Source organism: Jatropha curcas, chromosome 3 (genome assembly GCF_041381405.1).
Source record: "Jatropha curcas cultivar XTBG-Jc1 chromosome 3, XTBG_Jcur_1.0, whole genome shotgun sequence".
Taxonomy (NCBI): domain Eukaryota; kingdom Viridiplantae; phylum Streptophyta; class Magnoliopsida; order Malpighiales; family Euphorbiaceae; genus Jatropha; species Jatropha curcas.
In genome coordinates, this window is record NC_143153.1 from 28,817,621 (window position 1) to 28,842,954 (window position 25,334).

Genomic DNA, 25,334 nt, shown 5'->3' on the forward strand with positions numbered 1-25,334 from the left:
ATGTAGGCTGTCTCTTGTTATCTGCAAATGAAATGAAGAGGCGCTTTTATGTTTCCCCTTTTTTCCTTTCTCTGCGTTTTGTAAGAATGAAATATGGTCAAATCTCCTTTATTTTCATACACAGTTCAGTAAGGGCATACTGTGTCATTATAAAATGTCTGTCTTTGTTTTTAACTGATTTTAACGGCAAAACACCAACTTTTCGGATGGAAGGACCTTTTAATTAGACGGAGTTAAATATAAGGGATTAGTTATATATTACATTAAATATCGGGGATTATTTAGATAATTATGTAAAACTTGAGGGACTAAATAATAATTTTCCCTTATTTAAAAAAAAAAAAAAAAATGAGGAGTTTTGGACAAACAATGAATCTAAAGCAAGGACTTCTAATTCCAGATCAAAATTTTCTTTTGGCGACCGCAACCCCACCACCAGCAGCCATCTCCTCAACAAGCGACTATCTCCGCAGCAAGCTCTGTGGGTCGCAAGTCGCAATCGCCAGGTAATTTGTTTTTTTTTTCTTCACTATAAGTGAGTGTGAGTGTGGTTTGGTTTTGTGGGTGTAAATAGGTGTTGCTATGATAGAGCAAGTGAAATGGTGGTAGGGATTTTGGGGAATTTCGCAGGGTTTGTTATTCTTAGCATACAACTGTGACTATGAGTAGTGACATTTTCCAGTGCGTGATAAAGAGATAATAATTTCAACGAAATCAGAGGACTTTTTTTTTTAGCTTCAGAATTCAAAACAATCATTTACTCTTTATAAATTTGGTTGGCACAAATTATGAGATAAATTATTTATTTCAATGGACTTCCAGTTGAAAATCAAGCCTTTTGTTCCTGGACATACTGAGTCCATCTATGTCATATACATAATGTTAGCAGCTTCTAGGTTACTTACCGAAGCTGATTAATCAAACTTCTCAGTTGTAACTATATACACACGCCAAATTCTTGCTTTTTTTCATAGGTACAAAAGACCATTGCCAACTTCAGTTATGCTCTTGCCCACCAACTGTTTGATCTATTGCCTTACCGTTTTTTAATGGGCAAATCTTGTTAAATCAGGTTTAGATGTGTTGAGTGAAAAATGTGGCGAAATCTTGCCACAGATCGTAATAGCTACATCATGCAATTCAGATTTTATAGCTCTAAAGTTGACTGGAAAAAGCTAAGGCCTATGATATTGAAGAGAGTAGAAAATAGAGCAAAGGTGTATCCTATTCAAGAAATGCTTCCCCTTGCGCAAGAAGTCCTTGGAGTCAGAATGCTTCTTATTCAAGGGATATCTATTCTCACCCGGGTGATTCCAGTGGTTGCCTGCAAGTAAGTTTTGATTATTTGATGTTTGATTATCCTTTGAATTTAACAAGAATTGGCATAAACTATGAAAAATACGTAACAAGAATGAAAAATATGATATTTTCACTTTGATTAATCAGCATTTCTTATGTCCATCTGAAAAATGTCTTTGCAGGTTCTGTCCAGAAGTATACATTGGTGAGAAAGGCCATTTAATTAAGACTTGCTGGGGTTACAGGCGTGGCCCTAAAAATCAGGTTCATGAATGGATTACTGGTGGTCTAAATGATATACTTGTCCCAGTAGAGACATTTCGCCTGGATAATATGTTCCAAAAGATTATCAAACATGACCAAAGATTTGATTTTGATCGTGTTCCTGCAGTTGTTGAGCTATGCCGGCAAGCAGGTACTGAGGTATCTTCAGAAATTGTCATCGGTGATTTTGATGAAGCTCAGTCTTTGTCACCTTCGGATCTTGTGTTTGTAGCCAATAAAACTTTGAGAGCATGGGAGACACTTAGATCAGGTGTGCAGAAGTTGTTGTTTGTTTATCCTTCAAAAGTTTGCAAACATTGTTCAGAAGTTCATGTTGGGCCATCCGGACACAAGGCTCGCCTTTGTGGGATATTTAAGTATGAGAGTTGGCGTGGAACACACTTCTGGAAGAAGGCAGGGGTAGATGATTTGGTGCCTCCTAAGATTGTGTGGCGGAGACGGCCACAAGATCCTCCAGTTCTTTTGGATGAATGGCGGAACTTTTATGGACATGCACCAGCTGTCGTGGATCTGTGCACAAAGGCTGGTGCTATTGCACCTACAAAATATCACTGCATGATGAAAGTTCAGGGTTTAACAAAGCATGTTTGATTTTGTATGTCCATTGCTTCGAGCCTTAACACTCTGTTTGGATGGGTAGAAAGTTTTGGAGGAAGGAAAATAGCCATGTAAAATAACTGGGGAAGGGGATTTTCCATTATTTGGAAGCTTCAAGGAAAATTGCTGAGGAAAGAAAATTTGCTGTAAAATCCTCCCGGGCACACCAAACTCCAGTCTCTCAAAATCAGAGAGAAAAAAACATCTGTGAAGGAAACTTTCACTGTTTCTAGAAATTACAAAAATACCCCATTGCCCTACCTTCACTAATTCACTTCTGTAAATCCAAGTTACAGCTATTGATCTCGCTTTTACCTCCACCATTCTCCACTTTCTCTACCATTCATATCAATCTCGAGGTAAACTTCATCTACTCTTTCAATATTTGTTTCTACTCTTTCAATCTGTAAATTATTATAGAAAAAATATGGGTCTTTGCTGTATTGAATCCGAAAGATTGCCTCAAGCTTCCTTATCTTGTTTGATTCTGTCTATTAAATCACTGTTTAGTTGCAATCTTATCTTGCCTCTCTTGAAGTTCAAATTTGTACAAGTTTTACTTGCCTGTGTCGTGATGCGGATTCTCAGTGCCTATTGTTAAATCCTATGCTTACAAGGACGATTACTGAAAAGGAAAACTCATTTCACGCTACCATTAACATCTTACAGTCTTAAGCCATTAGACTTTTTATTTGTGGGGGAAAGTTCATATTGCTTTTGTCTTATCCTGCCATGTTTGTTCCCCCAGCCTGTCATTGTTCAATCCTTTTCCCCATTGTAAGTTGTTCTTATCAAATAATGAGTGTCCATTGGAACAAATTTGAATTTGAGCACAGAAATGTGGATGACATACTTGTTTGTGAATTTGGTAACAATCATTCCTCTTGTTTATTGGTACTAGGTAAACTTGTTTTCATACTTCATGGTATTTTAATTCACTGCCTGCATGCCTTTGTTGTTGAGGTGAATTCCTTCATTTTCTTTAGGCTATTAACTAGTGAGCTAATAAATTTATTAAAAAAATTACATGTAAAATTTGTTATTTAACATACCATATTTAATATACTTTGTTTAATATCTAATATATATTTAATATATTATATAATTTCTTATTTTATCAAATTGAATTCTCGTATTCTTTTCATGTTTAATATATACCTTATTTAGTATATAATATAATTTTTTATTTTATTTAATAGAATTTAAATTTAAATAAAAAAATAATATAATTAATCAAATTAAATTATCTTTATTATTCAACCAATAAAATTAAAATTCTTAAAAATATTATACTCTTAAAATATTTAATATATACTTTATTTAGTAAATAATATAATTTTTATTTTATCCAATAAAATTTAGATTTAAATAGAAAATTAATATAACCAATCAAAATTAAATTATCTTTATTTATTCAATCAATAAAATTAAAATCCTTAAATATATTGTATTTTTGCCATATTTAATATACCTTATATAATGTATAATATAATTTCTTAATTTATTTCATAGAATTTAAATTCAACTAAGAAATTAATATAATCATTCAAAATTAAATTATCTTCACAATATAATTTCTTAATTTGAGAGATTCTTAAGATAATGGCAGACAGAAGTATAGATGAACACTTAATGTGAATAAATTTTGGTGAATAGATTTTTTACATCAATTTCCATTGTAAAAAAAAAAATGTAACCATATAAGCTATATGAGCACCGATTAAAATGAAGTTTGAATAAAAAAAGACCATATAATTTTCAAGTTGGCTATATTGAAAGGAATTTTTACGAACTTGGCCGAAAATTTAAAAAATTGTGCAATATTTAAAGTATGTTTTTAATAATCAAAGATAGTTGGAAGGTTAAATGAACACAAATTTTCACATTTTCACATAACTTTCCCAAATAAAGGATAAAAAATGAATTGCTCCCTGTATGTTAGAGCATGAACTTTATTTTTGCAACTGTTTGTATTCTATTTATTCCAACAAAGCATTTAAAACATCATTGAAGATTGAAATATAATTTAAGACATAAATTGATATTAGAGGAGAAATAAATGATATATTAGGGGTAAATTAAGAAAAAAATAACAAAAAAAAGTTAGTTAAACTACTTTTCAAATCTTGATAAAAAATTAGTTGTACCTATATAAAAAGAACGGAGGAGTGACAAAAAAAAATCCCAAGCTAATAAATCCCTCCCACATGGAATTTATTAGGGAAAATCATTTTGTTCTATTGTTATTGGTATATTTTTCAACTTGGGCTTTTACTATAATACAAAATTCAAAAATTATGTATAAATACTCTCTTTGCATGCCATTTAGACAGGCTAACTTGCTAGACAGGTCACGAGACTTTCTTTTTTTTTTTTTTTTCTTTTTCTAATTTTTCTTAACTTTTAGAAAATCATTTTCCACCCTAAAACGCAGTGAACTTTCTAAGATCATTTTTTTTTTTGCATAACACTAAATTAATTTGAGATATTTCTATTTCTAAGATATATATATATATATATATATATATATATATATATATATATATATATATATATATATATATATATATTTGCATAACATGACATTAATATGAGATATTTCTATTGATTGCATGTGAATGTGGATAATTAAAATAGAATTTTAATATAAATGGTAAGGTACTTGAAATTATTTTAAACACAAGAAATAACATTTTAAGATAATTGGTTTTATAAAAATCTATAAACAATCTTAATACATATTAAAAAAATTTATAGATATGGGTTATATAATTTATAATTAACTCTGATATGAAAATACATTTTGAAGTTATATTTTTAAAGCAATTAGTTATGGTTTTTATGAATTTTACAATAAAATTTTAAAAAGCACAAGTATTAAATTTTTAATTAAAAATTAAGGTGAGTGTTATAAATTCGATCATCAACCTTTATATTTTAATTTTGTATTGGAATAATGCAATTATTATTATGTATTCAATTAATCTTATTATTGTTTTGAAATCTAATAGATGATAAACTTGTTTTTATATAAAGTCAAGCTTATAATAGATAAATTCAAAAAATTAAGTTTTGAATCGTTTTTTGTAGATCACAAATAAAATTCAAACTAAACAAATAGAATTGTATAATTTATAAAATAATTTTAGTAAAAAAATTTGAGTTATGAGTACATTATAACCAATAATGTAAGAGTGTATAAGAATTGAACCATGAATTATATTGTGATTAGCATTAACATAACAAATTTAAAATATTATTTACATAATGATTTTATAAGAAAAATATTTTTTTTATTTCATTTTAGAAGAAAATATTTTTTATTTTATTTTAGAAGGTAAATATTAGTTAACTAACTTTTTTAAATATAATAAATCTTTATTTTCATTATTTATGAAAAAATATTTGATATTTTTGTTGTTGTAATTCTCTGACATTTTTAGATTGACAAAACAAGGTTTTTATTATAATGATAAATATAATTAAATAATACATGAGTAAGGAATTACTAGTTTTATAAGTAGCAAGTTAATAGATATATTTAGATCTAATGGCCTATATTTAAGTAGTTTAAATCTAATAAAAGATAACTATTTGTGTATGTATATAAAATTTTTCATCTCTAAACGGTAGTCTTACACTTCATCTTCTATCTTGAATAATTTTTCTGGTTAAATTGTAACACTGAATGATCAAATATCAAATTTAAATTGAAATCAGAGTAAATGTAACTTAATTGACTTTCCAATCCAACTATTTATAATATGACCTGAAATGAAGTTTAAAATACTTAATAAGCTATAAGTCTTTTGAACTCAAGTATTTAATTGGATTATTACTATTATTATTTTGTTTGGAGCTATGAGTGGCATGCATGTATTTTGCTAAGAGAGGCCATTAGTCAACTTTCTAATTATTTTGACCTTAAGAGTCAACTAATTGAAAAATTGTTCTCTAATATATATTTAGCTTAACTATAAATACCGTTCTTAATTTCTCCAATATGCTTTAGGCCTAGAAAACACTTCTTCAAGCAGCTTAGACAATGGCGATCCAAAAGCTTCTTTCACTTCTCTTTCCTCTACTAATTCTCTTCTTTCTTTTCTTAAGCTCAACTAATTCTCAATTGTTAAACTTAAATATTGGGTTAGGCTTAGACCTAACTAATTCCAAAGGATTACAACTAGGCTTCTATAAGCAGACATGCCCTAATGCAGAGCTTATTGTCCACAATGTCGTTCAAAAGTTTATTTCCAGTGATCCAACTCTTGCTGCTCCTTTACTAAGGATGCATTTTCATGATTGTTTCGTTAGGGTAAGTCCTTAATATGCAGCAACGTACGTCCTTAATCGTCGTTATAAATTTAGTTTGTTACTGACTTCGTCACAATAAGCTTGTCTCGATAAGTGTCTTGTGACAAAATCCTGTTTTGTTGTAATAAAACAATTTATTACGGCAAGTTAATTTGTCATTTTAACTAATTTATTATGACAAAAAGTTTGTTACCACAAAATATTATTTTGTCACAACTAGTATCAATAAATTCTATTTTGCAGGGATGTGATGGCTCTGTGCTATTAAATTCTACGAGTACAAACCAAGCTGAGAAAGATGCGATCCCAAACCAAACTTTAAGAGGTTTTAATGTAATTGATGCTATAAAATCTGAAATAGAAAACAACTGTACTGGTGTTGTTTCTTGTGCTGATATTTTGGCTTTGGCAGCTCGAGATTCTGTTCAAATGGTATAATCAATATCAACTTTTTCTTATTCAGAAAATCATCAGAACTTGCTTATGTCTAATTCATAAACTATTGATATGTACATAAACTTTTTTTTTTTTTTTTTTAATATGTCAGATTGGAGGACCATCTTGGGATGTTCCTACCGGACGTAGAGATGGAAGAGTGTCTAATGCTTCGGAGGCTTCAGCACAGTTACCATCTCCTTTTGCCAATATAACTCAACTGAAGAAAAATTTTGCTGCAAAAGGGCTAAGTGTAGAGGACCTAGTGGTTTTATCAGGTACTATAATTTTGTGTTTGCTAAAGAAAGAAAAACCTAAATTATCAAGCATTTTTTTATCATCAATAAGAATTTTTATCTTATTAATTTGATCCAAGAAAAATTTAATGTATGTAGAAACTTAACCACGGTCGACGGGCCAATAGATCCTCGACATTTTAAACTTAAATTGTTATTTTTGGTGCAGGAGCGCACACTATTGGAATTGGACATTGCTCTGTAATCTCAGACCGATTGTACAATTTTAGTGGCAGAGGCGACACTGACCCTTCGTTGAACGCAACATATGCAGCTGAGTTAAAGACGAAATGTAAGCCTGGAGACAGCACCACAGTTGTTGAAATGGATCCTGGAAGCTCCAGAACATTCGACATTGATTATTACAACGTAGTAAATACAAGAAGAGGGATCTTCCAATCTGATGCGGCTCTTCTGAATGATATTCAAACGAGAACTTATGTTTTGCTTCAATCTTCCCCAAATGGAACCACTTTTAAACAAGATTTTGGTAGTTCAATGGTCAAACTGGGGCGCATTGGAGTTCTTACTGGCAGCCAAGGTGAAATCAGGAAACAGTGTGCTCTTGTTAATTAATGGGTTCTTTTTTCAAGGAGATTTTTAAATTTGGTGATTTTCATTTTTCATTTTTATTGATTTTCCCATTTGCAACAAGTTGTTGCTAAATATAATGTGTAATTTTGGTGTTTTAGAGTGGTGAAAGCATGATTTTGGAATTGAATAATATTTTTGTTATTTACTGTATGAAGAGACAATTTTTATCAATAAAAATTTGGTTCAATTTTTTTTTTTTATTTCTTAAAAATTAAATATTATAGTATTTCATCAATGCGGCTGAATGAGTAGGAGTAAATTGTATCCTCTGAAGAATTTTATCTTGAAGGTTAAATACATGTGCAACGCAAAAAAAAATCGAATAGTTTTTTATTTTCTTGCAAATAAAAGCAATAATTTATCAAAAGCAACTCTTACAACAAACAATAATTGCTTGTTTAACGACCTCCAAAACTTGAATATGACATTAAATTTTGTGACTTTTGTTCAGAGCTAGAAGAATCCCGAGCTGAATTTTCTCCTTCTGGAACATTAACTGCCATTGCTGAATTTTCTCCTTTTGAAACGTTAACAGGATTTGTTGAATTTCCTGTTTCAAGATTAGGTAAATCAACTTCAAAATTAGCATGCGAATTACTTGCTTTATAGGAGGCCTAATCTTTTTATCAGAATGAGCACAACACAATCTAACAACCATCAAACAATCCATTTTTCTGTCATCAAATCCATCTCAAGTATCTCATCAACTCCCGTTCTTAAATTCCCAATTCCGTAAAGATCCCTAGGCCAGTCCCCCAATGTCATCATTTCATTATTATGCTCAACAAGTCGACTCATTTTTCTTCCGGTCACAATCTCTAATACAACAAACCCAAAACTATAAACATCAGACTCTTTACTCTCCCTACCTGTACTTATATACTCTGGAGCTACATACCCTCTAGTGCTAGCCACTTTTGTTGTCCATAACCCCAATTCTCGCTCCATGTATTTAGCTAATCCAAAGTCACCAAGTCTAACATTAAAACTCGAGTCTAGCATTATGTTATTTAGTTTAATATTGCGGTGTAACACACATTTCCCTCCATCAATTTCTCCATGGAGGTAGAGCAAAGCTGAAGCTAAACCTAGAGCAATTTTGTATCTTACAGTCCAAGTTAAAGGAAATTTCTTCTCGAAGAGGTGAGCATCAAGACTCCGATTAGGCATGATCTCATAAACAAGAAAGGTTATCCCTTTAGCCTTTAGGACCGACTACAACAAGCTCGCGACTCTAATAGAAAGAAAGGGTAAGCTCTCTACTCTATTTGCTTGCAGGCGAGTTTGTCAGTCTCCAGACCATTAGTTTCAAACTGGAGATAACAAATGTGTCATCCTTTCTGACCCGCCCTTCATCATTCTTTTTTCAAGCAAAGCGTCCCTTTATACATTGATTTCTGGCCTCGGTGCCCACCAAAAGGGGAGGGGCGGCTGGGCTGGCTTTTCAATCAATCTCCGGCTGTTCAGTGCCGCTATTGGTGCGAGTTGTAAGGAATCTTGGTCCCTTCTGCTACTCCTACCTAAAAGTCATTCTGATTTAGGCCTTTTGCTCGGAATCGTAAGACTAGGCCACCAAGTCTTGCTCCCGAAGCAGTTTCCTTCACTCAGAGGTAATGCCAGTGAGACTGTCCTAGAAATTGGAGGGGCTGAGCAACCTTTCTCTAGCTTTTTCAGTAAGGGAACTTCCCTCGTGTAGCAGGAGAAGTCTAGAGATAGGAAGAACGTGGAGATAGATCTCTTAAAGAAAAAGCCAAATAGGATCTGATTAGGAATGGGTGCAGGAGTAAAATGGCAGAAAATCATCTACGAGAGAGTTCCTAAGTTATGTTCCCACCGCATGCTTCTAGGCTTGATTCAAATTCAAGGGCACATCTTGACAGGAAAGAAGGAAAGAGCCTCCTCAGAGGAAAGATTGGTTCGAGGACCGTTGGTCAAAGAAAAGGGGAGGTCCTGATTTCGGGGCAGAGCCGTATGACGCGAGAGTGTAGACTCTTGAACTCAGGGAGCGAGACCCTAAAAAAAGTTCAAGAAGCTAGTAATCCTCCTTTACAGCAGTCTCATTGCCATATCTTTGAAACAATCATTCCGATTTGCCTTTATCATGGCACCATCCAATAAGTTGCACAAGATTTCTATGTTTCAATTGGCTAATAATTTTTACCTTAGACATATACTCGTTTTCCATCTTATGAACTACTTGAAATTTTCTTCATAGTAACAGTTCTGCCTAAGTGACTTAAATATCCTTTGTAAACAGCACCAAATCCTCCCTGACCTAACTTCTTATTTGAGAAGTTACTTGTAGCTTTAACAAGATCCTTGTAAGAAAAACTTCTCAGTCCGGTTTCATTTTCAAGTTCAATGTTAATTGATTTCAAACTCATTTTCCCTTTTGAACTCCTTATCTTCCACTTCCTTATGCTGAAAATAACAATTGTAGCGGTAGCAGTTAACAGAATACTTCCTGAAACTGCTAAATCTTCTACAAGCCGTAATTTTGAAGGATTTATTTCTTTTTTTTCATGTATCTCCAAATTCGAATCGAACTTCCATGATTGAACTACATGTCATTCTATGCGATTGCTAGTACTAGCAGAAAACCCAATAATGACCCATTCAGGAAGAATCATCATGAGATCAATAATAAGAAAAAGGCTTGTGTTTTCTGAAGGAATTGAAGTTTTCGATATTTCCAAGAAATGCTTAAATTCTTGGATTTTGAGTTATAAGCAACAGACACATTAGCAGGATCACCATTGTGAAAACTAGCATTCCAATGAGTAAACATGGAAGAATGAATTGAATTATTATTAATACCCACATGAAGAAAATTTGGGTCCCATTCGCGATTAATGTAGGAATCAAATTCAATATGAACCATTTGATTTTCAGTTGAATCGCTGTTTGTGAAGTTATATAGGCAAAAAAAACCACCAACAGAATTTAGTGGGATGTGAGATCCAACACGAGCAAGAAAGAAAGCAAGACTAGAACCATACTGGTTACGACCTTGAATATCGATGTAAAAAGAGAAATTGGTAGTGAAATAAGTGAGTTGGTTCATTTTTGAATCCCAAAGAGGTACTTTCTCTGCAAAAATGGCTCTGCCAATTGGCACATATAATTTACATCGTTGAATTCGATGGCTCCGAAAATCGGGGCCGTGCCACCCTCGTAGATTATTCTGGTGTAATTTGGGTCGAAGCGTGTTATTTCAAAGGATATTGCCTTAGTAAAGGGAAGGAGGAGGAGGATGAAAGGGAAGGATATGATATTGTAGGAAAAGGAGAGCAAGGTGATTATTGAGAAGAGGGATTAGTAATGAAATCTAACATATAGAATCAAATGTAAAATTAATAATAATAATAATATAATTCTAAATGTAAATTATGTTTTATATTCTGCAATAAAATTAAAAGATTTAAAAATAAAAACAAATAAAAAAGAATAGACACGTCCGCTATGATATGTCCGACTAAGATGCAATTTACAAGAAAAGGAATCTATTCATATACAGCTGATCGGAGAAGAGAGGACATCTAAGGCAAAGTCAAGATTGTCGGATTGATCGAATTTAGAATAAAAATCCATGATAGTTGTATGTAGCTGTAACTAATAGACATTTCTATTTGTCATTGGACCTTAGGACAACATAATATATTCATGCAATTCAGAAATTAGAGCATAATACAAAGTCTCCATTAGAAACAAGGGAAGCATTTTAAGGTTTAACTATCAATTCCTTAGCTGCATAATTTTTCTGGGTAGAGCTTTTTTTTTTTTTTTTTTTTTTTTCTTGATAAAACTAAGAGGTATAATCTCCAACTTTGGGGTAGAGCGTAAATATTTTTGGTATTTTTTGTAAGTGAATTTTCCAATTATCCAACTTGTATTCTCACTTTTACCATCTCAATTAATATTTTATTAGTTTTATTTATACAATAAGTAAGATTGAGAGATAAAACACGTACAGTAATAATATAATATCTTAATAGAAATTCACGACTAAATTTTTTTATGTTAAATATTCTGATGATGTCATCATTGGAGAGAGGGGCTAAGAATGGCACCCACTTCCCAAAAAAAAAAAAAAAATTCTAAATTTCTTACATGAATTGATTTTTTTTTTTTTTAATTTTATCTTCCTAATTTTGTAAAGCTCTTTTTAGCCTCCTATGTTAAATCCTAACTCGACCATTGTATTTCATTAAACCTCTTCTCCATGTCTTAAACTTCAACAAAACCCAAAAATATACTAAAATATTCTATTTATATAATTAACGTAACATCTCTTGATGATACATCTAGGTAAAATACATATAGGTTTCTAAAATTAATCATAAGAACATTTTCATTCCTATACTTTCAAGAAATAATTATATAATTAGAGTTTTTGCTTCCATTTCATTGTCAAATCATCTCATTTAAAAAGTGAGTTATTTACCATCAATTGAAAAGAAAAAAAAATGATCTTTTTAAATATAATCAAAGTAGGATAAAATGCATTTAGATTCCTAAACTATGTCATAATTAACCTGCTTAAAATGATTTTTTTTTTTTTTGATAGAAGAATCCGATGGTAAAATAGAAGCAAAAATTAGGGACTTTGTAGTTATTTTTAAAAAGTAAAAGGGCAAAAGTGTTAATGAAGACATAAAAATTAGGGACGATATAATAGAATGTTCCATTTTTTATAATTGATGTAACATCTCTTGACGATAAAAACTATTTTTTTCTTAAGTTATGTTTCACCTTATCTAAATTCCTTAAAAAAAAAGTGTTATCTTAATTTATTATACATTTTGTGTATTTTTACATTAATTAACTAAGCATCACTACCAAAATTACTGCATTTCTGGAATTAACTTGGACTCGCTGGAGAAGTTTTTCGTAGCTAAAACAAGATCATTATAAGAAAATCTGTGCGGACCTCTTCCCTTTTCAATATCTTTATAAATTGAAGTTGAGTTTATTTTCTTTTTCTTCCCTTTCATTAAATTTATTCTGCACCAAACACCTGTTACTATAGCCATCACACCTGGTAAAAGAATAGCAATTGGTCCTGCTATAAATAGTACAAGACCTAACCTTTTAGCATTTTTTGGATTTTTTTCATCTGCCTCCAAACTTGAACTGAAATCCCATGAATAAACTGCATGTCGTTCAAAGAAATCTCTTGTCGCAGCTGAACACCCAATTTTGACCCATTGAGGATGAAACTCTCTGAGATCAACAGTGTAAGAGAGACTGTTACTTTCTTCAGAATTTGCAGTAATTCTATATTTCCAAGAAACAGTAAGATTTTTTGTGCTTCCATTTTAAGAAATCCATACATCAGCAGTATCTGAACTGTGTAAAGTCGCATTCCAAGGAGCATATGTAACTGAAGAGAGGGAATTTATATTAATTCCGATATGCTCAACTGGAGGATCCCATTCGAGGTCCGGTTGCGAGTAAAATTCAATATAAAGAATTTGGTTTGGAGTTGAGGATTTGTGCGTTGTGATATTATAAAGTCCAATAAAACCTCCGGCGGAGTTCATCGGAACTTGAAAATGGACCGGAGCGATAAAGAAAGTAAAACCAGCACCAAAAATAGGACGACGTTGAATGTCTACTGTGGAAGAGAAATAGGTAGTGAAATCGGAGAGCTTTTTTGTTTGGGAATCCCATAAGAGTATTTTGTCTGAATAAGTTGCTTGACCAACTTGACATTGGTACGAGTCATCGTTAAGCTCGATGACCCCTACAAAAGAAGTCGCGCTACCTTCGTAGGTGTCGCTTGGTTCGAATCGCGTTTTATGAAATGATATTGAACTAGTAGGGGGAGGAAGGAGAGGAAAGTGGAGGAGAAGAAAAGAGAGGTAGAAAGTAGCTTCCATATCGAGAGAAGGGAAATTGATTTGGAAAGGAGCATATAATTGCCTGAAATTTTATAGTTTCATATCCTAGAAATAATTTTTTATTTACAACTATATATCGGGATAATATGTAATCAAGTGTAATTCCCCTATGGATTAAATAAATTATAATTGAAGTTATAAAAAAGAAATTTCTGCTTTACTCTTTTTTTTCCTGTAAATGGTTTGAAATACCTTTGTCTCCAAAAAATAAAATATTTTTTTATTGATCTGCTCCCTATGTGGGCCCTAAATTGAGCATATCAACTTTTGTTTCTTTCTAATTATAATTAAAAGCAAAATTTGTATTTATATTGATTTACATTTTATTGATAAAAAGCTGAATTTGATTCCTAGATTTTTGTCCATTACACAACCTTAGATAGCTAGAACACAAGATAGAGAGAAGTGTCGAAATCATGGTAGATCAAAACACACAACATATGTAAAAATATAAGGAATTAATTCTTCCAAAAAAAAAAAAAAAAAAAAAAAAAAAAAAAAAAAAAAAAAAAAACTTGTATTATGTAATAACACATTACACTGCTACTAAACTTGACAATACTAACAGCTATGACTCTTAGATATTATTCCGTTACTCATAATCACTTCATGCATCTTAGGTCCAACATTCTTCACATATTATTACTGAAGAACATTCAAATTTTACTAACAAATAACAAATTTTTCTTTCAATAAAAAAAAAAAAAAAAAAAAAAAAAAAAAAAAAACACAGAAAAAAAAACACATTTAAGTTTAGGTCTTCAAAGAAGAAGAACTTACAACATGCAAGGAAAATTACTCAACGGCCCACTTGAAGACTAGAATCAGTTATGGAGGGTTGACTAACGCTAGCAGCAGGTGGTGCAGTTGCATGAAATATAGGCACAGGCATTTTAGAAGGAAGATATGGAATTTCATTCTCAAATTTCAAAACTTGAATTGCTTGTCTTATTGAAGGCCTATGAGCACGATCAGGATGAGCGCACCATAATCCAACGATCATCAGACACTCAATTTGCCTCTCATCAAAATCCATATAAAGTTCCTTGTCAAAACCCAAATGAAGCTTACCATGCCCATAGAGTTCCCAAATCCACTCTACTAGATTCATTTCATTTTCTTGCTTAATTATATGATCAACTGCTCTTTTCCCACTGGCAATTTCTAAAGCCACGATCCCAAAGCTGTATACATCTGATTCTTTACTAGCTCTTCTAGTGAGCATGTATTCCGGAGCTAAGTAACCAAGAGTTCCAGCCAACCCAGTTGTCTGTGGACCGAGTTCATGGTCCATAAGACGCGCTAAACCAAAATCACCAAGCTTCACATTAAAATTAGAGTCGAGCATTACATTGCTCGACTTAACATCTCTATGCACAACGCATTGCTCCCATTCTTCATGAAGATAAAGCAAAGCCGAGGCTAGACCAAGTGATATTTTGTAACGTACAGACCATGGAAGAGGATTTTTCTTACCAAATAAGTGAGCATCAAGACTACCATTAGGCATGAGCTCATAAACAAGTAGAAATTCACCTCTATCATGACACCAACCCAAAAGTTGCACGAGATTTCTATGCCTCAATTGGCCAATTGTTTTCACTTCAGTTATGTACTCCTTTTTACCTTGTCTTGACCCACTTGAAATTTTCTTTACAGCAATTGCTATATCTATATCTATTAAGTACCCTTTATAAACAGCACCAAACCCTCCTTTACCTAACAATCTTTCATTTGAGAAATTATTAGTAGCTGAAACGAGATCTTGGTAAGAAAATCTTCTCGGTCCTGCTCCTCTTTCGAGTTCTTCATTATTTATTGATGTTGTTAAGTTCATTTTCTCCGCTCTTATTTTTTTCCTTCTCCAAGAAATCAGAATTCCTACTACTGCCACAGTTCCGAGAAGACATAAAGAAACTGAAACTCCAACTATTGTTCTTGTCTTTTTTGAAAATTTTTCTTCAGTTTTTTCATTTATTTCCAAGGTGGAGTTGAATTCCCATGAAAGAATTTGATCTCTTTCCAGGGATTCGCCTGTAGCAGCTGAAAAACCAATAGTAACAAACTCAGGCAAAACCTTGGTGAGATCAATTACACAATGTAAACTAGAATTTTCTTGAGGATTTACGGTGTTTTTGTAAGACCATGAAACACTCAAATTTTTACTACTACCACTGTAAGAAATCCACACATCAGCAGTATCTCCGCTATGAAAACTCGCATTCCAACCAGTATAAACAACAGAACTAAGAGATTTGTTATTTATACCCACATGTCCCATTACAGGCTGCGGATCCCATTCTGGATTTGGAAATGAATCAAATTCCACTATAACAATTTGATTCTTAGAAGTATCATCAATTGTTGAAGTATTAAAAAGGCCTAAAAACCCACCAGCGGAATTTGGTGGGATTTCAAATCCAGCAGCAGAAAGAAAAAAGGCGAGGCCATGGCCATATCTGGACTGAGACTGACCTTGAGTGTCGATGATGAAAGTGAAATGAGTTGTGAAATCCGAAACCTGCCCAGAATTTGAGTCCCAAAGCGGGACTCTCTTAGCCAAGGTGGCCCAACCGACACGACATGTATAAGTGTATCTGTTAATTAACTCGATTACGCCTGATGACGGTGCTGCATCGCCATGATAGATTATATCAGCTACATCAGGATCAAAGCGAGATTTTTTGAGGTAAACAGAATTTGAAAGAGGAATAACAATAACAAGTAACAAAAGTAACAAACGTGCAAAGTACATGATCAAAAATTCATACAACAGGATTGCTATGGCAGCAATTTAAACGGCATGCTAACTTCGCATATATATATATAATATGGGGAAAACTTATGATTTTGTCGCTGTATTTTGCTATAATATATGATATTGCCCTTGCATTTTTTGAAAATATATTGTTCTCTTCCTATCTTTTGTCTCTGTTATACCTTTACATCCTTCTACTAACTTCTTTCTTTTTTATACTTTGTTTTGTCAATAAATTATTATTTTATCTTTTTTTTTTTACAAAATTAACTAATTTGTCCGTGTATTTAACAGAAAACATATAAATGTTGACAAAAGGATAAGGCAAAATATATAAATAAAACGTATTTCAAAAAATACGGGGTAATATTTTATATTATGATAAAATATACGAATAAAATCAAAATTCTTTATATAATATTATGTGTACCCGGTCAAATCGGGAATCTAGTAGAATTGTTAGTATTTAAATATTTCATGTTGCTATAAAAATTTCGAAATCTCCTTTAAACATTATTATCATTATGGATATATAAATATTAAGTCGTCTTACTTGTATTTTCCTTGACGCAAAAGTTTCAACTGCTTTAATTTAGAAAATAATTTTGGACAAGTTTCAATTGTATGGTTTTAGACTGATATGTAATTTTTTCTAACCATAAATTATAATAAGGATATAATATAAGAATGGCAATCCAAAATCTAATAAGCAATTTGGTGGAAAGCACTTGGATGACAAAATTCGGGATGTCAAGCCAAATCATAACTTGACAAAGTATTTTTAGAGTAAAAAAGAAAAAAAAAAGAAAGAGAAGAAGACTTGAATCTGAATTTGAATTTTTATATAATTTTCTTTATACGTTTCAAATTAAAATGAGCTATCTAAAAGGCATTAATTTTACCTTTTAAAATCTATTATATTGAGTTGTCTTTACACTCAATTACAAAAAAAGATACCCTCAAATAATTTATGTTAAGATTCAATTCAATAGAACTGTGACATTACAAAGTTTAAAAATTCAGCCCACACTGTTCTGCTCTTTCGGGCCCAAAATTTAACAACCTTGGGTCACAAGTTATTTCTGGAATGCAATCTATCATATGGTCTGATAAGAAAGAAACAGAACAATATAATTCTGCAGTACAAGAAGAAAGATTCACAACAGAAAAGACCAGACTAATGAATCAAAAGGTTCATGACCCAACAATCTGATTATTTACCTAATCAACGACCAACTCCAATGCTAGAATTAGTGATGGAAGGCTCAGTAGAACTAACAGATGGCGTAGGGACACAAAACATAGGAACAGGCATTTTAGCAAACATCATCTCAGTCTGAATCAACAAAAGCTCCTCCTTCATATCACTAACACCCTGAGGAATGCTTCTTTGCCTGACTTCATTCTCACTATTAGCTTTGGTTTGGCTAGAATCAACGTCAACTTGCTTACACCAGCCCAGAAATGATCCACAGACATTATCGACACAATAATAGTAGAGACGATTTTTGTTTAGAGATCCTTATCCTGGCTCTTTTCCCATACTTTCAATACAAATTGACAAACCTCCCCTCAAATGAGTTGTTGCCGTCGCATGATGAAGACATGATAAAGGGTTTTGTGAGGGAGAAAAAACCTAGCCTTTGATTTTGTAGAGAAAGTTCAGAAGTGGAAGGAAATTAGATATAATCTATTTCAAAATATCTCTTTTTGATTGATCTAATTATGGGTACAATATCGCATTTAAGAATATATCTCTTTCCTCTCTCTTTGTTTTTACATCGATTTAACGGCAAAAGCAATTAAATTTGGACGAAAGGACTGTTTAACGTTATAGAATCAAACCTCAGGACTAAATAATTAATAGTCAAAAACATGATGACGAATTGATTAATTATGCAAAACCTTATGGACGAAAAAAATATTTTCCCTATAATTTCTTTTATTGTTCCTATAAAAAATAAAGGCCAATACTTTTGATGTAATTAACTTGTGGCAAAATCGAGAAAAAATCAAATATAACCGAAATTTGTTTCACATGTGGATTTAATTTTGATCAAGTGATTTTCTATGTAATTAGTTTATTTCAAATCAAGGAAATAATTAAATATAACAAAAAATTAGTTTATATATGTGAATTGAAACCTTATTGATTAAATAACATTGTGATGTAATTATTTGTTACAAAATTGAGGAATAAATAACCAAATTCATTTCAGATGTGAAGGTTAAATCTTTGTCAAGTAAAATAGTCAAATACCATGAACTTTGCACATGATGAAATTTCGCTCTATTTCAACCATATGATGTATCAATCATTTTAGAATATAAAATTACCATGAATTTCACATGTTACTGCTCTTAAAAATTTTACATCAACTAAATAACAAATTTACAAAGAGTATATAAAGATTACAAGCTAATTCACTAATTTGTTAGTATTAACCTTTTAATATTGGTTGGCTCAAATCCAAATAAGCTTATATCATATTTTTTACTTCAGCACGTTCTAACCCACTACTCAGTTTACCTCTATCCTTGCAATCTGTATTAGTTGTAATTGCATTCTCTTTTTAAAATTTTAATTATGAGATGTAATTAATCTCTAAATTTCATTTTAAGATATATTTATCCAAAAGTTAAAAATAGAGTGCAATTAAAATAATTTTTATTTATTTTAATAATTTTAACCACGTTCTTGTAGCAAGAAAAGAATTAAATCAAATCCGGTAGTTCTTAAATATATATTACAATATTATAAATCAAGCAAAGGAGAATTTAGAAAAAATAATTAAAATGAGATAAAGTAAATGATGTGTAAATTAAAATATTAAATTTAATAAAGTGACACTATTGCTTTTACAAAAGCTAATAGCTAATAATGAAATATTAATATAAATATTTAAAAAATGAAAATTAACCAATTAATAATAATATATTCGTCAGGAGAATAAAAAAAATGTTTAATGATACACAATTATAAAAATTTGTATAGCATAATATAAGTGATTTGAATTTTTTTCTATACAAATTAAAGTAGGCTTTCAAAAAATAAAGTTGATGAAATTGATTTTGGATTAATAAATAAATATTTAATAGTACATTAAGCAATTATTTTTGTTTTTAAACTAAGTAGGAATTTTTTACCTATACAGTAGATAGTTGATATCTCCTATATTCTAGCATCAAATGGCTAAGTTTTAAACAATAAAATCTGATGGCCATTAATTATTCACTATGGATGCAGAATTATTAACATTCTTATTAACTTGGTGTAATTAAAAATTTTAATTATGTAAAAATAAATTTAATATTTTTATTAACTAATTAAATTATGATGAGAATCCTTACATATCAATTGATTTACGATATTATAATTATAGTCTTCACAATAATTAATATTTATTCTTAATATTATTCAAAATCGCTGGAAGTATATGGAGTTGAATGGTCTACAATTAATAATATATATATATATAGTATTGTTAATAACTTTTTGCCATCAAATCCACGTAGTCTTAATTCATTGAATCCACTTTTAATTACACGGCGTTGGTGAGTTTCAAAAGAAAAATCATATTATATTTTTATATTATGCTAAAATTAATCAATTCATCCTCAGTTTTTTTTTAAATACACTATTTCATTTTTTATATTTGGTTCCTTCAACTATTTAACTTTCATTTGTGGAGTTTTTTCCATTAAATATCTTGTAAAAAGATGAAAAAATATTTTTTATCTTTTGTCACACATTTAATGAAGAAAGCGAAAAATAAAAAATAAAACGAATGATTATTTAAAAAAAAAATGAGGAGAGACTAATTAATTTTGGACAAACAATGAATTTAAAGCAAGGACTTCTAATTCCAGATCAAAATTTTCTTTTGGCGACCGCAACTCCACCGCCAGCAGCCATCTCCTCAACAAGCGACTATCTTCGCAGCAAGCTCTATGGCTCGCAAGTCGCAATCGCTAGGTAATTTGTTTTTTTTCTTCACTATAAGTGAGTGTGAGTGTGGTTTGATTTTGTGGGTGTAAATAGGTGTTGCTATGATAGAGCAAGTGAAATGGTGGTAGGGATTTTGGGGAATTTCTCAGGGTTTTGTTATTCTTAGCATACAACTGTGACTATGAGTAGTGACATTTTCCAGTGCGTGATAAATAGATAATAATTTCAACGAAATCAGAAGACCTTTTTTTTTTTTAGCTTCAGAATTCAAAACAATCATTTACGCTTTATAAATTTGGTTGGCACAAATTATGAGATAAATTATTTATTCCAATGGATTTCCAGTTGAAAATCAACCCTTTTGTTCCTGGACATACTGAGTCCATCTATGTCATATATATAATGTTATCAGCTTCTAGGTTACTTACTGAAGCTAATTAATCAAACTTCTCAGTTGTAACTATATACACACGCCAAATTCTTGCTTTTATAGTGGAATTTTCATAGGTACAAAAGACCATTGCCAACTTCGGTCATGCTCTTGCCCACCAACTGTTTGATCTATTGCCTTACCGTTTTTTAATGGGCAAATCTTGTTAAATCAGGTTTAGATGCGTTGAGTGAAAAATGTGGCGAAATCTTGCCAGAGATCGTAATAGCTACGTCATGCAATTCAGATTTTATAGCTCTAAAGTTGACTGGAAAAAGCTAAGGCCTATGCTCTTGCCTGTGTCGTGATGCGGATTCTCAGTGCCTATTGTTAAATCCTATGCTTACAAGGACGATTACTGAAAAGGAAAACTCATTTCACGCTACCATTAACATCTTACAGTCTTAAGCCATTAGACTTTTTATTTGTGGGGGAAAGTTCATATTGCTTTTGTCTTATCCTGCCATGTTTGTTCCCCCAGCCTGTCATTGTTCAATCCTTTTCCCCATTGTAAGTTGTTCTTATCAAATAATGAGTGTCCATTGGAACAAATTTGAATTTGAGCACAGAAATGTGGATGACATACTTGTTTGTGAATTTGGTAACAATCATTCCTCTTGTTTATTGGTACTAGGTAAACTTGTTTTCATACTTCATGGTATTTTAATTCACTGCCTGCATGCCTTTGTTGTTGAGGTGAATTCCTTCATTTTCTTTAGGCTATTAACTAGTGAGCTAATAAATTTATTAAAAAAATTACATGTAAAATTTGTTATTTAACATACCATATTTAATATACTTTGTTTAATATCTAATATATATTTAATATATTATATAATTTCTTATTTTATCAAATTGAATTCTCGTATTCTTTTCATGTTTAATATATACCTTATTTAGTATATAATATAATTTTTTATTTTATTTAATAGAATTTAAATTTAAATAAAAAAATAATATAATTAATCAAATTAAATTATCTTTATTTATTCAACCAATAAAATTAAAATTTTTAAAAATATTATATTCTTAAAATATTTAATATATACTTTATTTAGTAAATAATATAATTTTTATTTTATCCAATAAAATTTAGATTTAAATAGAAAATTAATATAACCAATCAAAATTAAATTATCTTTATTTATTCAACCAATAAAATTAAAATCCTTAAATATATTGTATTTTTACCATATTTAATATACCTTATATAATGTATAATATAATTTCTTAATTTATTTCATAGAATTCAAATTCAACTAAGAAATTAATATAATCATTCAAAATTAAATTACCTTTATTTGTTCAACCAACAAAATTAAAATCCTTAAAGATATGATATCTTTACAATATAATTTCTTAATTATCTAATAGAATTTAGGTTTAAATAAGAATTTAATATAACCAAGCAAAATTAAATTATCAATAAAATTATAATCTTAAAAATATTTTATTCTTTCCATATTTTATATATACATTACATAGTATGTAATATAATTTATTTATTTGTCCAATATAATTTAAATTTAAATAGAAAATTAATATAACCAATTAAAATTAAACTATCTTTATTTGTTTAATAAATAAAATTAAAATCCTTAAAGATATTATATTCTTATCATATTTACTATATGCCTAATGTAATATAATTTTTTAGTTTATCCAGTAGAATTTAGTTTTAAATAGAAAATTAAATAACCGATCAAAATTAAATTATTATTATTTTAAAACTAATAAAATTAAAATCTTTATGATATTTTTGTCAATACATAAACTTAGTACGAGTGTTTTTTGTGAATCCAATGTTTCCTTTTTCTTTTTTTATCTCTCTCCTAAATAAAATAATTTAAATTATAATAAAAACAGAATCAAATATTTAAAAAATAAAATATAAAAAGTTTCAAATGTCTTATTATCAAATATATTTATTAAAAATAAATTTAAAAAATAAAAAATATTTAATTATCAATATATATTTATTCAAAAAATGAATTTAACAAATTATATTCAATTAACTCATAAAATATAATTAGTTATGATTAAAATTATTTTAGGATTTTTAAATTTTATTAAAGACACTATTGAAAATTCAATTATTTACCCTCATTATTTCCATGTTTACACGTAGCATAGATTATAATCAAATTAACACATGATGATTTTTATTTTAAAAAATTAATTATAAGGTTTCTAAATTATAAGGTCGAAATGCATTTACCGCTAGACTATGTCTTATTGTACATAATTAAAACTTTGGTTATATATCACTGTGGGCTTTAAATAGGACTATTTATATATATATATATATATTTTCATTTATGACTGTATGAGATTAATATCATTTTAGGTTTATTGTTATTTCTTTCCACAAACGTTTGTCATGGAGTGAATTCTTCTATTAATTTTAAATATATCGTATCATACGAGTTACTTCTTATGGTAGAAAATTAATTATATTGATTGGATGTGAATATCCTAAATTCCCAATATAAACATTATGATTTTTGTCCTAAAATAAATAATAATTGCACAAGTTTGTCTTGTATGTATATTTATATTTATACACGCAAGTCATAATATATGCATGTAGCAAACTAACTAGCGACAATGCAGCAAACGTGAACACCTTTCGATAGGAATAATCGGTCATTGCAAAGATCTCTCTTTTCCTTTCTTTCCCTTCATCTCTCTCACCAAATCAGATTGAGAGAGATGGATCTCATTTATACCTCTTCTTTAATCCTCTTGAGGATGGATCTACTCATCATTTTGTGTTTACTTGTCCAGATAATCAGTTAATAGGCAATATATAAGTGATGAATATTTTTTATAGCAAATTAGGAGATTAACGTTTGTTATGGATTTGTATGCAATCATTTTCCTGTTGGTAATTGTGGTATTAATTAGCCATAAATAATTGTATATCTCAGTGTATATATATATATATATATACACATACATTTCAATCAAAAAAATTAGGATTTTGTTTCATATGATTTCTCAAATTTAATTAGTATACCTCATGGAGATGATATATAATAATTAAGAAATATATGTGGATAATCACTGTTAACTGGGTGAACTGATGAATGGTACATATATATAGTGTAGACAACAAGTATTTTTTTTGAAATAAATTTATTTATAAACTTATAATTTATAAGTACTCAAGATCTATTTGACATCACAACTAGGGATGGTAAAATCAACCTGACCTGGTAGGTATGCACCCAATCTAAATCTAGTCAAATCCAAATTTTAGGATTTTGACTGGATTTCGATAAGGTATAGATAAAATTCAAAACTTTTTTTTGGGTATGGTATTGCTATTAAAAACCCGAAGCCGATCCCATAATTGAAATTCAAACCTGAAATATTTAAAATTTTATTACTTTTATACAATTTTTAATAAATTTGATTACTTGTAGTAGATTATCTATATAAATTATAATTTAATGTAGTATAGTGCAAAATAAGTTAACTCTAGTTTTTCATATATTCATTTGAATTGATCGAATTTTTAAAATTTTAGATTTTGAAATTCAAATTTTAATTTTTAATATTTAATTTCAGTTGAAATAATGGAGAAAAATCATAATGGTAATAGTGAGTTGGAATATTCATATAATAAAAAGAACAACTTTAGAATTAAAATTTTAATTTACCATTGTTCAGATGTTTATTTTTGTATTAATTTATTTTCATATTTTTTTATGTATTATATAAATCATTTGAATAATTATTTAATTTTTTCATTCAATATAATTTAACTTTTAAAAAATGAATAAATGTATAAATGGATATCAACGGATAATGGGTATCTATGGGAATACCTTTTAACCCTTTGATTTTAGAGATTGATAAAATATTTCGTACCGGATAAGATATTACATAGCATATAAGGATTGAGAATAGAATTGAATTTGGGTATGGATATTGCACTACATGATCCCAACCATACCCATTACCATCCCTAATCACAACTTGGCTTGTTTGAAAAAAGAAAATATTAATAATGAAATGCAATTATTATATCTACAAGTTTTGAGTTGAGTCCTAACTTCAGGGAAAAAAGAAAAAATAAAAGCCAATATATTAGTCCACTAAAAATTATTTTAATAAAATTATATAAGAAATAAAGCAATTGCTAATTAGGAATTGGTGCTAATCATGATCTTCCCTGTGTTGCTTCTTCTCCATTGATATAGCATGTTGACATCCCAAGTTCAACAGCTATTGATGTGACATTAAAATAATCATTTATTTATTTATTTAAATAAAGAAGAGCAGCAACTTTGAAACTATGGAGGTGAGATTTTAGAGTGTTGGCAAAATTACAACTTATTATCACGTAAAAGAAATTTAGTCTCTGCTTTTATTATTATCTCTTTTTATGAGCGCTTATTAGTTGGTGATAAAAAGAAATAAAATACTCTCTCCGTTGTCTGTTCTTTTTATATAGGAAAAATTTCCA

The 25,334-nt window shown here is 29.8% G+C and overlaps 2 protein-coding genes, 1 long non-coding RNA gene and 3 pseudogenes across 5 annotated transcripts; 3 read left to right on the forward strand and 3 right to left on the reverse strand.

Moving 5' to 3' along the window:
• The first annotated feature begins 368 nt into the window (after window positions 1-368).
• Window positions 369-3,119, forward strand: LOC149497860 (APO protein 4, mitochondrial-like). 2 transcript variants are annotated; one of them, XM_089719467.1, is made up of 3 exons: window positions 369-506; window positions 1,073-1,330; window positions 1,482-3,119. In XM_089719467.1, the coding sequence occupies exons 2-3, from the start codon at window positions 1,095-1,097 to the stop codon at window positions 2,173-2,175; spliced, it is 930 nt and encodes a 309-aa protein (XP_089575593.1). In that variant the 5' UTR covers window positions 369-506; window positions 1,073-1,094; the 3' UTR covers window positions 2,176-3,119. The 2 variants fall into 2 exon arrangements, with proteins under 2 accessions (XP_089575593.1, XP_089575594.1); XM_089719468.1 differs by having other exon boundaries at window positions 375-506; window positions 975-1,330.
• A 3,107-nt stretch (window positions 3,120-6,226) lies between these two features.
• LOC149497861 (peroxidase 27-like) lies at window positions 6,227-7,969 on the forward strand. Of its 2 annotated transcripts, XM_089719466.1 has the most exons (5): window positions 6,227-6,290; window positions 6,339-6,496; window positions 6,739-6,927; window positions 7,043-7,208; window positions 7,396-7,969. In XM_089719466.1, the coding sequence occupies exons 1-5, from the start codon at window positions 6,227-6,229 to the stop codon at window positions 7,800-7,802; spliced, it is 984 nt and encodes a 327-aa protein (XP_089575592.1). In that variant the 3' UTR covers window positions 7,803-7,969. The 2 variants fall into 2 exon arrangements, with proteins under 2 accessions (XP_089575592.1, XP_089575591.1); XM_089719465.1 differs by having other exon boundaries at window positions 6,227-6,496.
• Window positions 7,970-8,218: 249 nt separating this feature from the next.
• LOC149497862 (L-type lectin-domain containing receptor kinase IX.1 pseudogene) lies at window positions 8,219-11,069 on the reverse strand (annotated as a pseudogene).
• A 1,595-nt stretch (window positions 11,070-12,664) lies between these two features.
• Window positions 12,665-13,702, reverse strand: LOC149497863 (L-type lectin-domain containing receptor kinase IX.1-like; annotated as a pseudogene).
• Window positions 13,703-14,275: 573 nt separating this feature from the next.
• On the reverse strand, window positions 14,276-16,577 carry LOC149497864 (L-type lectin-domain containing receptor kinase IX.1 pseudogene; annotated as a pseudogene).
• A 3,656-nt stretch (window positions 16,578-20,233) lies between these two features.
• Window positions 20,234-21,531, forward strand: LOC149497865 (uncharacterized). Its single transcript, XR_016320125.1, has 2 exons — window positions 20,234-20,457; window positions 21,036-21,531. It is a non-coding gene; the product is annotated as an uncharacterized LOC149497865 (long non-coding RNA).
• Window positions 21,532-25,334: the final 3,803 nt, after the last annotated feature.

Bases quoted from the DNA above. Each gene is read 5' to 3' on its own strand.
- LOC149497860 (XM_089719467.1), top strand. From the start codon at position 1,095: ATGTGGCGAAATCTTGCCACAGATCGTAATAGCTACATCATGCAATTC. The intron at 1,331-1,481 runs GTAAGTTTTGAT...ATGTCTTTGCAG, and splicing joins ATTCCAGTGGTTGCCTGCAA to GTTCTGTCCAGAAGTATACA.
- LOC149497861 (XM_089719465.1), top strand. From the start codon at position 6,227: ATGGCGATCCAAAAGCTTCTTTCACTTCTCTTTCCTCTACTAATTCTC. The intron at 6,928-7,042 runs GTATAATCAATA...TTAATATGTCAG, and splicing joins CTCGAGATTCTGTTCAAATG to ATTGGAGGACCATCTTGGGA. The intron at 7,209-7,395 runs GTACTATAATTT...TTTTTGGTGCAG, and splicing joins GGACCTAGTGGTTTTATCAG to GAGCGCACACTATTGGAATT.